Raw genomic sequence first — 15,216 nt, 5'->3', positions numbered from 1 at the left:
GAATGAAAGAATGAACGAATAAACAGGAGAGAGAACGTCTTGTGCGTTGTTGCCGCCGAACCGATTCGACTGGGTGCAATCGATCGATCAATTACATCGCAACATCGCGCGCGGCGTTGGCCATATATCTTGCTTTTCCTCTCACTCCCTCAGGCGGATATAGGCAAACAGGCAGGCAGACTGGCTAGGGACAGTATAATGTCGTGCCGAGCTGAATGAGAATAGGTTCGTGAAAAAGTCGTGACCTACGCGAATGCTTTTTATACCGATATATGATGGAGGTTTCATTGAGGAGGGTTCCGTCGGTGGGTGGCTATCGCTGCTGGCGGGTTTAATTCAATTTGCGATATTTCGTGAGTTGAATATTTATTGAACCATCAGTGGGTAAGTGGTGCAAAGTTCAGTCGGCGCGTGTGTATTTGTGTGTGTCTGTTTGGTCAACCAGGCGGCGACCGGTGCTGATGAGTGCGCTTGCACGATTGGAATTAATTTCCGCTTTTATCCTTATGAATATTTCAATCGGTTTCCTTTTTGAGCTCTACCGCCACGTAACTATAGCTTCGACTAGTTGTCAATTATGGAACGTCTGCTAAGGGACACCAAGGACCGCCAATCAGTTGATTCGGCCCTTCTAAGTTTGGAAATTATTAACAAGTCACTTCCTGGCTGGTTATAACATCTCATCACTTTCGTGTGGAGAAAAAATCGAGTTCGAGGGATCGAGATTCGATCGTACGTAACCGTGTGTGGGTTAGTTTTTTATACATTATATTCACTGGTGTTCTGATGCAGCTGCCTGAGATTTGATACGTTATGCTTGTTTGATGATAAACGTAAAGAAAGAAATGTAACCAATGCTTTTCGTATCGAATTGTTTTTAATTAAACTCGCAAACAAAGAAAAATTCGAGTTAAAATTCACATTTTGTCAGGAGAAACATTAAATATTCACCTATATGTCTTCACTAGAGAAATCTATTTATAGATTTCGATGTAGCGCTCGATACATTTAAGCACAACGAGTTGTGGCAAGGTATGTTCGAATACGGGATCCCAGCAAAACTTATTAAGCTGATAAGTACCACTCGGTACTTATCTCGGATATAAGGTTAGTGAACATAATTCTGAATCCGTTCGTGACTCAGTATCGTTATTCTGGAGTCGTCGAACTTACTTTAGGATACAGTTGGATGACTAATAAACACTGAAAATTAATGTCACTGAACAAACGAATGTATTCTGTCTACGGACTCTGTAACCTTTGAAATTAAAAATCCCTCTAACTAACCTGCTGTTTTGTCTCACGTCACCATTTCATACAACCAAAGGGCTGTATACCTTGTAGTATTTCTCTCAAAAACAAATGCGCCTTAGATTTACTATTCCAAATTTTAATGTCAACCTTCGCAGAAAATGGTCATTTAAAAAATATATTCTTCAAGAACTACAACAACTATTTCTTCATTTAGCATTATAGATATTGCTAATAATGGAATTACGCGAACATACGCATTAGGGCGAGGAAAAGTGATCGATTTTCCAGAACCAAGTTTTTTTGGTTCCTTTTGGGGCCCCAAACAACCCTAAACTTACCGAATTTGTATGAAAATTTAAGGGAAGGGAAATTTTACTTTTTTGCATTTACCTTTCTAGAGAGCTCAATAATAATCTAATAATGCACTACATTATGCAAAAGTATAGTATTTAAGATGCCTAACAACTTTGCAGAAGGCACTGAAGAGCTAGAATGTCCCTAAGAAGAGCTATAGCTGTTCGAAGTTGAGTATGTCGATTTAAATGCAGAAAATACCGGCGCCAGTAGGATTCTCATCAGAAATAACCTGCCGTAACGAGTTTATACACTCAGCTGTATCAAACAAAAAAAATTCAGATCAATATTCCAGGCGTAGGTAGAATCTACAACGTGTTTCAGAGGTTACTTCTAATGAAAATCTGACTAGCGCCGGTACACTGGCAGTGTTGGCAGAAAAAATGATTTGCAACATAAATTTCGAAAAAAAACTTGGTTCTGGCCTTTTGCTATCAAGTTTCGTTTTCCATATAACGGTTCCCCACCCTAATACGCATGCACTACAAGAACTTAAATAATATTTGAATACTTTCAAACGACGAAACTGTGTTGAAGATCATGTATTGAATAAAGAAAATATTCGCACATCTTTATTTCATCGTTTTAACTTTTCGTAAATTTATATAGAGCAGCTGTTGTCGACAAGAATCAACACTGCTCCCCAGTGCGATCGTTTATAGAAAAATTCACAATCAATCGAATGAAGAAATGAATATTCAATTTTTGTCACAATCGTACTTCTCTTTTCCTTATTTTTATCTAACAACTAAAAACTGTGAGGTTGAAAAAACGACTAATATCAAATAAAAATGACTAACCATGAATCAATAGTTTTTTCAAGGACGTTCAATGTTTCACCCACTTTCCTGCAGTTTATAGGCTGGAATTACTATTTCTGACCATTGTTCAGCTAACTTTTTTTTGTAGAAGCCATATTTTGAAATTGTTTGTGCTTTTTAGGAAAGATAATAAGAGCAAGATATTATCTAGATTTAACAGATAAATTTTAACCAGCGTTTTAAACTAGAAGCCATAAACTATTTGATTAATAACACGCTGATTGACTGGCTTTTTCTTGGCGCTAATAAAAAAAGCCACAGAACAAAAACCAGAAACAACCACCATCACGCAGTGAGGGAGGAAATGGCCAGCGAAAATTGATTGTTATTAAACCTGCGAGATGCGCGATCTTCATCTAAGAGTAAACAGCCTCTGCCGGCTCGACCCCGGGGATCGAGTGATGCAACTTCGGGTGCAACAAATAGCCGCCACCGCGGGGTGTATTTTCAGGGCAACGAAAACCTACTAATCAAAATGCAAATCGCGCCGTCGACAGCAGATTTCGTGAATAAGAGAACGAAAGAAAAAAAAAATCGCCCCTTAATGCATGCCGCTAACGTAAACAATCGCTAAAAATACTTGCCGAAATCGATTAAACAAAACGTATCAAGGCGCGGGCGGCTTTTAAACCGAGCGGAAACCATACGAGTGCGAGTGGGCATGCCAATCTTCGACTGTCGGTTGCCGATTACGACACACATCAACAGCGGCAGCAGCCGCAACAGCTTACATGGTCGACGGGGGTCATTTGTTGCCACGCCATCCATCCGTCGGTCAATTCGTTGTGGGCGCCCTCCTCTAATGAAGAAAAGTGTTCGGAGATATTCCCCATAAGTTACCGAAAAGATTGGCTCGGTCGTTGCGTGGTATGATGCAAACAAAGTGGCAGATCACGTGTACATGTGTGTTGATGCTAATTTTAATAAATACCTTCAAATTACCGCCTGTTTGACCATCAGCCATATCCGAGCAGGTCCCCACGTCTAGTCGGTGGCAGGATTAATCTGATTAAGCGTGAGGCGTGCGGTTGCGGCACGCTGGTCCTACGCTCGTAGCGCGAGGTAGCCCTCGTATAATTTGGTCAATCTATAATACAACCCCCACAGCGCGTGGCTCGAGCTTTACTACTATTTAAATAGTGACTACCCACGGGCAAATGGATTGCATTGAATGCTGAACGGGGAATATACAGTTATCTAGACTGAAGTTTTCGGTTTTGAAAGTTTATCTTTGAAATGCATGTTTTATCTCACCGGGATCATCTGTTGCTCAAGCAGGCGCCAACCAAAGACCGCGGTAGTAGCAGTGAGTGGGCTGACTTCAGCAACATCTAAAGCTGATCGAGTCAGTGAGATTTCATGCGGTGCCGAAGGCAAATAGGGGATAACAAATCGTTAACTGGGTCGAGCTAAAACCGGATAGCTAATGACGGCGGCAATAATCGCTCCAATTTCCGTTTTGTTTGAAAAAAAAAGGTTTAATGTGGTTGCCCCTGTAAGGCTATACGACGATGCTGTCTTATCTGGGGTGAACTACAATAAAAAAGTGAAAGTGAAATCATATTGGAACTACGCGTTGATAAGACCGGACGACTACTGATTGGAGAATAACATCTCTGAGGTTATCGACTTAGACATCTAGCAAACATGTTGATGCAATTGCGCAATCCACACAACAGACAGAGAGTAACAAAATAAGGAGTTAGTTTTTGGATACATAACGAATGAATTCAACTGATTAGGATGACTCTTCGAAGCTGCAACACCGTATCTATAAAAAAAGAGTTATCGTTGTCTGTTGAGAAAGGGCTAAAAGGACACAAGGTGAAATCTTGCAATCTTATACTGAATTCTAAAAAATCGAAAGTCACTGAATTTTTTGTAGCGTTGTTTCTAGTAATCGAGCAAATAGTGTCAACATTCCCGGTTCAAGATTCATGTGCCAGATTTAACAGATTGTGAAATATTCCTAAAAAAAATATTATAATACAATTGTGCCCTCGGGTTATTGTATTTGGAAAAACATAACATAGTTATCCTGAAGATGACAATATTTACCAATCGCCTAATTTATTTTGTTTCTATAGTCCATCATCCTACATCCATTTCGTTTTCAATGTGATGAGAAGCAATTAATAATTTATTTTGGAGCTTAATCAGCATCACTGAATGCATTTTTGTCTTTCCTGAAACTAAGTTAGCATACCATGTCATTGCAACGATAAATAAACGTAATACTGATTAATTATTTTGATTTTCTTTTAACGGTTTTATGGAGGCATACGTTCCGCGGCTAATACGCGTGATTGTAAGGGAGGTTGGTTAGTAGCTCAATTATTTACAGTTAATATTAGTAAATAATGAGTTTGTGTGGCCAATCACAAATGATGACTTCTCAACACTGTAAGAAAATTGTAATTTCAATTGTTAGCATTAAAATCAGCATGTGTGATCAATTCACTACATACATCACTTTGACCTGTTAGTACCAAATCGATCGTTGATGGATTATTACAGAAGAAAATTTAATTTCGGAGATAAAACAGAACAAAATCCTGAGGAACAATTCTTGAATCACATTTTGCCTTTAGAATTACTTTGAGAATTATTCCATGGTTGGTGTTTAGCGTTAAAATCGCCGAATATAAATAATTTTTGTGCTCGCGTGTGCATTGGAATGGTAAATATGCTGCGGCAATAAATAAAATCCCAAGTTCGGTTTGAACTTCAATTTCCAAGTTTCTTAAACGTCTCAAGATGGGATCGTCTCAAGATCAAATTTATTCGGTGATGGATTACAACTGCAACTTCACCGCCGGAGCCCTGAATTCTATCATATCTATGAATCACGTAATTGGGATCATATTTTAAATTAATATTAGCCTTCAAAAAACTTTCAGTAATAATTGCAATGTGCACATTATTTACTGTTGAAAATTAAAAAGCTCATTCTCATTGGCTTTCCATGAGCGGGCATTCCAATTCAAATATTTGTTTAAATTATTTACAATCATTGTTGAATTTCAAATTTGAAACGATATTAGAGAAAAATTTGTTACAATTTGAATTGCTTCAAACATGGAATTGACCTGAAACATGGCGTCCACAAGATCGAACATTGCCTGTTTCAGAAAAGTGTAAAAATAAAAATATTGTACATCTTTGAATAGATCCATTAGCAATAACTTTCATATCGCCGGCTTCTTTTTCAGGCAAAATATCAAATACATTTTCGCTGTGAACAGAACACTTGAAATGTCCGAGAGAGAATGCTTTCTCTTTCAAAAAGAGGCAGTGTTGAAAATGACTCATGTAAACTAACCTTCAAGTAGTCTTTAAAAGATGCACTGACAAGACAAACTTTAGAAAATTAGGATATTATATTTTAAATTTGAGGGGAAATTTAGAATATTTACTTGATTTTTTTATTATCATTATGGGGCTGCTGCTGAATTTATATGCCAATGAATTTATTTGGCCGTGATAACAGATCTGTTTTGGTTTTTTATAATTTTTTTTTTGATTTGATTTTATACAAGTTTTCAAAGCAGTCATAAATTTATTCATGAATCAAACATGCTTTGCCTTCGATAGGTTTTATGATGTATTGAGACCTTCTCTTATTGGTTTCGTGTCAAAAGTTACAGGTAGAAAAAGAAACTGAGCTTGTAATTCAGTTTCAACGAGATTCTGCAAATTCAACTTGTTCGCATTATTTCAGGTAATCTAGCAACAACAAAATCAATTGACTTTGGACGACTATTTTCTCCTAGTACTTCGATAATCCCAAAAACTAAAATTTACTCAAAGTTAAACCAAAAAATCAACAAATTTTGTTAATGTTAATAACATTTTAAAACGAATTTCAGAAAATTGGGTTTATTGCGGAGGAATCATTGATCAGACCTGCACTCGTTAGACTTGGGACGAGGATTTTCAACAAATTAAGAAACTTGATGGTGGGTAAAACGGTTAATAATTCCCGTAGCTAGATTTATACAATGTTCATGTTTACCAGGGACAATAACACTTCAGCTCAGTAAATCAAAATACAGCGTCCATCATTTCCTCTAAAGAATAAATCTGAAGTCACGAGCTCACCCTACGCTTCAACACGGCGTGACGACGATAGCGGCAGCAATTATCAATTAAAAACTCTACGCATTCCGCTCAGGTTTAAATTCCTTCGGAAGCACTGCTTAACGAACTAAGGCTAAGTCGTCCACAGGGTGGATTGTTTCAAAGTTTTTTCCCAATAATTACTGCGACACCGATTCCGTGTAACATTGTTTGCCCGCGCGTTGCATTCGCTGCGAAACAAAATAAAGCATGCGCACGCTTGCGGAATGTTTTGCTACGCGTGACAACCATGCCCAACGATTGTTATCATTTCGCACTAATTCACTACTTTCTATTTCATTTGATTTAATTAGGCCCACCGAGCGCGGCCAGTTTGTCTTCGGACGCTTCCATCGGCGCTAAAATCACAAAGTACAGAACGAATTAGCAAATGGTTTGAGACACGTGACGTGACATTTAAGAGGTCCTATGCTTATCTTACCTCGGTCATCATCCGTCCGGCGGACGGTGGAAATGATGTTGGAATATCTGCTTGTATAATTATTACGATTCTGACTGCTTGACAGTGAATTGTTATGAGTGACGGAATGCTCACGCAACGGATGCGACGCCGTAGATTAGTGGTTGTATGACATTGCTTTCGGCGTTTCTCTCCTGGCCAAAACGATAATTATTCGCGAATAGCACAAAAAAGCAAGCTACACGCTACAGCAGTAGCCATTGCGGCGGAAGTTTTCCACATCCGAAGAGAGTTTTACAACTACTGGGCTGCGGAAATTAATGTGAGAATTCTTTGCCGCCCACTGATAATGGTAATGACGCAAAGCATCGAAAGAAAGCGGCACCATACTTTCCAACAACTACATTATGCTTGCTGGGAGCTTTGAAAAGCATTGAAGACAACAAAACCGAGTGTGGGTGGCAACGCAGATTTCACTGCCATTGTGTGGCGTCCTGTTTTGAATTTTCGCGCTCCCAGTATGGGTTCCCATCGTGGTGTCGTAGCGCAGTGTCATCGGGGTGACTTCGTAATCGAATAATAAAAAATAAAATAAAAAAAAAATCACGGTCCAGTGAAAGCGAAAGCTCTTGTGGGGAACAACAGTTGTGGGGTGGTACCGCTGTCATGTTTCGCTAAGAATAGGTTGCTGACCTTTGCATGGTTTGCAAAGCGAAGTCATCCACAGTCCGGTAGGGTTTACAATTGTTTTTTTGTTTTACTTAAAATTATTTGCTGATTATAACCCGAAGCAGTTTCGTCATCTTCTTTACGAATGACAAATCATAACTTTCACAGAACATATTCAGTGAGCAGCTTTTTATTTATTTTAGCATGATTTTTATTGGATTTGATTGTCTAAAATATTACACAAGTAAAGAGCCTTGTAGTTCTGTCCGCAACGCTCGTTAATATCTATCTAAAACAATATATATTTCGAACTCAACACTCAAAAACTTGATCTTCAAGATGCTTGAAAACCACGAAAATAAGGCTCTTAGTGGCGCAAATTGAAGCGATAAAATCGGCGTTTCTTTAAATTAAACAGTAATTCGTATACTTCCGTTGAATAACACTAATCGACACTTCCCAGTGTTGCACTTAACGCAGAAACTATCAGTTATGGTTAGACATGTTAAGTGTGCGCAATTCGCTGCGGATTTCGTTGAAATTTGTAATTAAAAGTTCAACATCCCAAACATTTCTTGCTAATAGCCATCCGCAATGTCCATCATAAGCATTATCATCAGCACCATCATAACGATAATCACCGGTTATTGTACTTGGCTTCACTTAGTCCACGAGTACCACCGCCGCTAAACGTTTCGCGCCGCTTTTCTTGACCTAAGCAACTTTTATTTCCAACCTTCGCCGTAAGTGCGTCGACGTCAATACCCAACGTTGCATTTTTTTCTAATTGTAGCAATAACAATAATGCGTGTTTGGACTGCAGAGTATTTTTTGTTAGTAATTTGAAATGGAAAGCAGCGATTAAAACGAACAAAAATCGTGTCAGTTCCCTCGCTTTCGGGTACTCATTCGGGTACTTTTTTTGTAATTTATCGTTTCGCATTGACGATGCACAGCGGGACAAAAGGCGCAATAACGCCAAATCTATGTGTTTTCGTTTTTTTTTCTTTAAATAATAACAAAGGTAATCAAACAATGACCCAATAGTATAAGTTACGCTTCATAGCTCTCTGATAATATTAATGTACCAACGCGACGCTCCCAATCCATCCCAATGTGCGGTATTGCAGAAAGTACCGCTTCAACTTAAGGCGAATCGAATCCGATTGACTAATTTAAACGGAACGCACAGCGTTCCTCGGCCAAACTAACGCATCCCACTGGTTTTGTGTTTCTCGATATTGTGCGAACTCATTCCATTCATTCCACCGGTTCACAACAATTCGTGCTAAATAATTTTGAAAGCGCTAGGAAACTCAGCTGTTGATGGGCGTAACAAATGTGGTTCATTTATTAGAACGTGTTGCATTTGAGGTACAAAAAACTAGTTTTACATAACAGAGCTCTGTTAACTGTTCGCTTACTACTGCTTGATAAGCTCGGAAATCTTCCAGTAAGCGAAGTTATATGAGCTCTCGAAATCTTAGTCATTGTAGAATTTAAAATTATGTTACGAGTGAGTAGATAAGCCTAGGAAAGAGCTTATGAAATTTAAAGAATTCGATTTTCAAAAATAGTTGACATTGTACGAGGCAACAAAAAAGTTTTTCCAAATTCCTAAGAAATTATAAATTCTGGAAAGCATGGAAAAGATTTTGAAATTTCATCCAAGTCAGTCAAGAATAAATGAGGAAGTAATGATAAAGGGTCATTCGATCATATTAGTGCGAGGAGTAGTCAAACATTATTCTTCGTCGAAATTGTCGTGAATAATAGCAGGGCGTTCCATCCCACCGATGATTTTTTACAGTGAGTTTCGAGCAAAAACGCATATTATGCTGTATTGCTTTTTTACTGTCTCTTCAAACAAGACATCAGGTTGAACGAGTTATGCAATTTTAATACGTTACACCGTCAAAAAATTCAATGATAAAAAAAATAACGTTTGTTCACCAGAAACCAGTATTGCATTTATTTAGGTAGCCAAACAACATTGGGATCATTCCTATGTGAATTAGTTGACCGCTCAACACTGAGATATTGTATTCTTTAAAGCTCGAGCTCTTAAACAGTGGATCACTGCACTCATTCAATGTTATACAGAACATTCTATAACCTTAAGCAAACTGGCGACAAGTATATGCTATTTTCATTGAATCAAATGTTAATAGTGTACATTGAAATTAGACCAATTTAATTCTTGATTGCAGTGCAAAAAATACACTTCTTTTTTTCCTCAATCAAACCAAATCATCCGTTCCGCATTCCACACTGCTTATCGGCTCTCACCGACTCGATGCGGAATGTGAACTCAAACTTCGCTGTGCAGAAACAAAAGAAACATCTCACTTTCATTGTCAGCCTATACTATTCACAGCAAGAACCACTTCCCGTGTCGAGAAACCTCATTCATGCATTGCTTCGGCGAGCAATCGTGCTAGCTGACGTGAAAATTCTTCCAGTGGGCCGGCCACGGTGTCCCAGCAGAGCTACACAGTCACACGGTAAGCACATTCCAGGAACCCGTGTGCATCGATTGTGCCAGGAAGCGCAGCCAACCCGCATTTCCTGTCAGTGCAGCTGCTCCGGTCTGAAACTTGTTCGTTCCCACGAGGAGCGAGACCAGAAATTCAGGATTATTTCACCACCTGTTCCTGGCTGCGCAGGGCTTCTGATTCACTGTATGGAGCGGGGGCATGCGTACTTGTGTTGGTGTCTGTCGGTTTTCGTTGCTCATTGAGTAATTCACCGTTCGTTCTGGCCAATTGATAGTTTTTCGACTGGTTCTTGTACACTCGCTCCTTCTCGCTTCCTCTCTGTTGACATTCACGTTCACTAACACTCCAGCGGAGAGGCTGGTTCTGCACTGGAAGCAGCACATTTCTAGCTTTCAATGTGTGGGTAGAATAATTTCCAGGCAACTTTTGATAGTTTCCGAAGATTTCTTCTGAGAAAAAATCTTTGTGCTATATTTCGGTTTATAGTATCAAGTTAACGCGTACAACCCAGAGTTGAAAGTACGAGCACAATCATTCTGCCACTTAGTTTACTTTACGGTAACGATTATGAACACTATTGCAAAATAGAAACACAGCACAACTCACCTATTTTTATTTTCAATTGCTCCTCAACACGAACTTTGCGTGTGTCGTCAGCCATATTGAATCCATAACTAGACTGCGAATATGTGTATACAAAACTGCTGCTGCCGCTGCTGCTCCGAACAAATGGACTGTGACTGGTATGCGTGTGACCGCTGTTGTACGGATCAATTGCTTGCACTGACACTAACACACTCATAGAAACTGACAGTACACTTTATTCATCGAAAATCTCGGAAGGTTATTTCTTTCTCCTCTTCGTCTCTTCGGGTACACGTTCCAGCACACTTTAACTGAGCGGTGCGATTCAGAAATTTTAAACAACACTTACACCAAGTTCGGCACTAACACATATGTAGCTGGTGAGCACAATTGCACAACTAGTACGATTTTGGAGCCTGCTTTTCACTGTCGTTTTACACCAAAAGAACAGGATGTTAGCTCTAGCTTCACGTTTCCTTCAATTACTCCTATTAGTTTGTTTGCTAACGATTTTAGATTTTCGTGCCTTTTTTATCAATTCTCTTTAAACAAGCTTCGTCCTATCACACTTTAGGAACGGTTCCTGGCCGTATAGGGCACCGTATGTCCTTATTTTACGATTTAAATTCTATTGCCGGACGCTACAAAATGTGGCATAATAATTCCACTTAGCGGAGCTGCATATTATTGCCACCCCCACGCACGTACACGTTCGAAATGAATTGTCCATTAAACTGCATAAATTATTTCAAGTCTGAAACGGAAGAGAGAGTAAAACGAAAAGAAAAATATTAGTGTTTGGGATTTTAAGCGGGTTTGACTAGCCTACAGACGGTGTGAGTATAACACCTGGCGCGTTAGTGGGTGCGCCGCCGCCTTTTCAACACTACCTTCTCTCAGTATGATAATTTTAAAAACATAATAATCAAACTTCAAACGAGAGTGAATTCAGTAAACACAACGCAAAGAGGAACACACGTTCGTAGCGAGCTTGTATAACACGCGAAAAGAGGAAAAATGCGACAGACGACGTCGCTAGTGGAACACAAACTGGTCAAACTGACGAAGACGACAACGATGACTGCAGCAGTACGGCTTTCTCGTGTATCGTTCGGTGTTACCTCGTCAACAGTCGTTGGGTAGAGCGTGAAAAAGGAAGCACCTGAGCTGAGCGCGATACTCAAACGACGACGACGACGATAACGACGCTACTACCCACCAGTAGACAGCGGGTAAGAAGAACAACACAACAATAGAAAGAATACACACCAACGACTCTCGACAATATAAACGTACCAAAGGAACGCAGCAGCGATGACGACCATTCCATTCATTCATGTAAATTCATTCATAGTTTTTTTTACGCAGGCGAGCACAAGCACATTTGATTATCTTGGCGGCGAATCGCAACGTAACGCGGCGGAAAGGGTATAGAAAAATAGAACCACATTAGTCAGAAAGAGAAGGAGCACGCTTGTAAAAAAGCATAACGTAGGAGCGAGTCGGCGACGGTGATTGACAGGCAGCGACAGCTCATAGACCGACCGGATGGGGTTCAGGCAACACTCTGGGTCGGACTCAGATCCTCATTCACTATCAGGATATGCGCGAATCGGCTTCCATTGTCCCCGCAAACCGCCCCGTGCCTGCGGGAGCTTCGGACGAGGAGGTAGACGAGAGGCGTGTGGTTTCTCTGTGCGATCCGGTCGATTCAGGAAGCTCCAAAGTGGGCAGTTGTGTCGGTGGTGGACAGACAGATGGCGATTTGTGTTTTGCTTTTTTTTGTTCATTTCTGTAGACAAGAAATGCGACAAATGTATGTATATTGCGGTGCATGAGTTGACGGAATTCGCCGCCTGTTACGTGATGGCCCCTTTTCTTTTATTCGAGCAGCAAAACGTATGAATTTATTCGCATGCGCATTGTTCTGTGGAACTGAGACGACAGCATTTAGGAAATTCCAACACGCAAGTATGAGTAAATCATATTCAATGAATCAAACTTCCTGTCAGGTTCTGTTTATTGCAGAGCATTTCGGATTTTCCCTGGGCAGGTAACACCGGTAGATCAAGACATACGAGCGATATCTGTAGGTTCAGGGATTTTTATAGTGTGTGTTGTACGATTTACCATTTTCTTTAACTCACTGATAGGTAAACTTAGGAAATAGAGCACTCCCCTGTTTCTCATATACTTTCGAAAAAACGTCAATATTATTTATTGTAAAATTTGCACTCGGACATATAGCTCTCAATTCTTTACAGCCTCACGTAGCAATTCGGGAATGTCTTCAATTGTTTTGTTCAATCGGATGAACTGATGGAAATGTTAGTTTGGTATTAATGACCTGTAGCCCAAGTCCTCCGTATAGCACTTTCCAATGCGATGTTGAATGATAAGTTTGACAGCTTGTCACTCTGCTTCAAACCATAAAACGTCATGAAAGCGTCCGATAACTCACCGGTTACCCTAATTTGATGTGGAACCATCGAGGGTGACACGAATCAATCTAATTATTTTGTTGGAAAACCATGTTCGAGCAACATCTGCCATAACTTATCTCTCTGAACTGAGTCGTACGCTGCTCTGAAGTCTATGAACTAATGGCGAGTCTGCAAATTGAATTCTCCAAATTTTTCGAGGATTTGTCGCACCACATTGGTATTCGCCAACAAATGTTTCCTGCAACGGGTTCAGTCTGTGGAACAGGATACGGAAGAGAATTTTGTACACCGTAATGAAAAGAGTTATGCCCGAGAGTTACTACAGTCCAAGTGGTGGCCTTCTTTGTAGATCGGAAATATGAAACCCTCCAACCAGTCATAGGGAAATTTTTCATCAGACCGCACTTTCAGCATGATTCGATGGATGGCACGATACACCTGTTCGCTCCCGACTTTGAAAAGCTCGACGGGAATGCTTCATTCCCAGCTGCCTTGTAGTTCTTCAGCTCTTCAACTGCTGTTTTTGCCTCTGTCTTCCTCGCCGTTCAGCAGGACACTAAAATGTAGACTCTAACGCCAGGCCACTTCAGATTTATCGGTTATCGGGTTCCCCTCTCTGTCGTTACACATGGCAGAGCCAGTCACAGATCAGTTCCTAATTCCCGAATTGCCGAGAATCGCTCCAGAGGATACCATGTTGGTTACGGTATTTTGTGTACTAAAGAGCAATATTGCATGTAGAACCGTTGGTATAAATTACCCATCTCTTCCAGGCCGAAATGTCCTTTGCTGTTCGAAAAAGCCGGCTCTAATCAATTCGGCCCATGGATGCCATGCTGTCTGCGGAAATTAAAACTATTTGTGGTCAAGTTAAAATCAAAGAAATCACACACGTCATTGAATTCTCCTAGGCAGAAACTGAGCAGATTGTTATAGCCATAGCTTGTCCTGTGTGCGGGCATGGAGATCATTGCCCAGTATCGCAACTGGCGCTGAGGAACATTTATTTAAATTTGCAGGAGAAGGACTAACTTACTCGGAAGTTTTTCAAATCATCGGCGAAAAGCAGCTTTGCAGAAAAAAATTCATTGGCACAAGTCGTTGATGAAAAGCACGAAAATCAACGGTCCCAGTACACTGCCCTGTGGAACTCTAGACGGAATGTCGAACTTTCTAGAGCGTGCAGAGTTCACCTGGTCGAATGCGCTTCTACCGGTCAAGTACGACATTAACCAGCCGGATATCCATTCTTGGATGCCTTTATTGTTTATTGTTATTGTTGTTTTATGGAAATAAGCCTTTGACAAAACGAGTATGATAAAATACATGGTACTCAAATTTTAAGTAGAGTTTAAAATGGTTTCCCCGCCGATACCCGCGATCATTCAAAGACTATAATATTCCCTCGTGTTCGTAGGGACAGGAACATAAGTTTTCTGGGCAATTTCCCCCTGGACCTAAACATTCACGAACGAGCGAGTGACGTGCAAGCAGCCATTTGCTTTCTTAAGGAATTGCGACAGCGCCGGCCTAGCGGTGAAAATTTGAATCACATAGCCATTACTAAAAATGGTCAATAGTTCCAGGATCAACATTCGAGAAGACATCGTTCATCTAGAAGTCAACCCTTAGAAGTTAATAATTTCGACCTGATTTCGGCTCGTTTTCGAGAACAATTTTCACCGGGCTGTCGTCCGACATCCTTACGACATGCCCAGCCCACCGTAGTCTCCCGATTTTTCGCCGTTTGGATGAGTGGTTCTTCCAGCAGCTGATGCAACTCGTGGTTCATCCGTCTCCGCCATGATCCACCTTCCATCCGTTCTTCACCACAGATGGTACGCAGCACCTTCCGTTCGAAATCCCCAAGACGCGTTGGTGCTCCACGAGCATGGTCCAGAATTCGTGGCCGTAGAAGACTACCGGTCTGATTAGTGTTTAATAGAAGGACAACTTCATGTGGCGGCAGATTTTATTCGAGCGAAGCGTTCTCCGAAGCCCAAAGTAGGCACGATTTCCTGCCACAAGGTGTCGACAATTTTTTCTGCTGG

At 40.5% G+C, this 15,216-nt stretch overlaps 1 protein-coding gene across 4 annotated transcripts in view; it reads right to left on the bottom strand.

Moving 5' to 3' along the window:
- Nucleotides 1-15,216, bottom strand: part of LOC129727561 (GTPase-activating protein) — a 41,788-nt gene that overhangs the window by 20,626 nt on the left and 5,946 nt on the right. For 2 of the 4 annotated variants that reach the window (XM_055685496.1, XM_055685498.1), the window contains exon 2: nucleotides 10,743-11,475. In XM_055685496.1, the coding sequence (XP_055541471.1) occupies nucleotides 10,743-10,938 (196 nt within the window). In that variant the 5' untranslated portion in view covers nucleotides 10,939-11,475. Of the gene's footprint in view, nucleotides 1-10,742; nucleotides 11,476-11,550; nucleotides 11,572-11,611; nucleotides 11,758-15,216 lie in introns of those variants that run through there. The other 2 variants (XM_055685497.1, XM_055685499.1) reach the window with 2 other exon arrangements.

The sequence above is a fragment of the Wyeomyia smithii genome, chromosome 3 (genome assembly GCF_029784165.1).
Source record: "Wyeomyia smithii strain HCP4-BCI-WySm-NY-G18 chromosome 3, ASM2978416v1, whole genome shotgun sequence".
Lineage (NCBI taxonomy): Eukaryota > Metazoa > Arthropoda > Insecta > Diptera > Culicidae > Wyeomyia > Wyeomyia smithii.
This window is presented reverse-complemented; position numbering and strand designations above follow the sequence as displayed.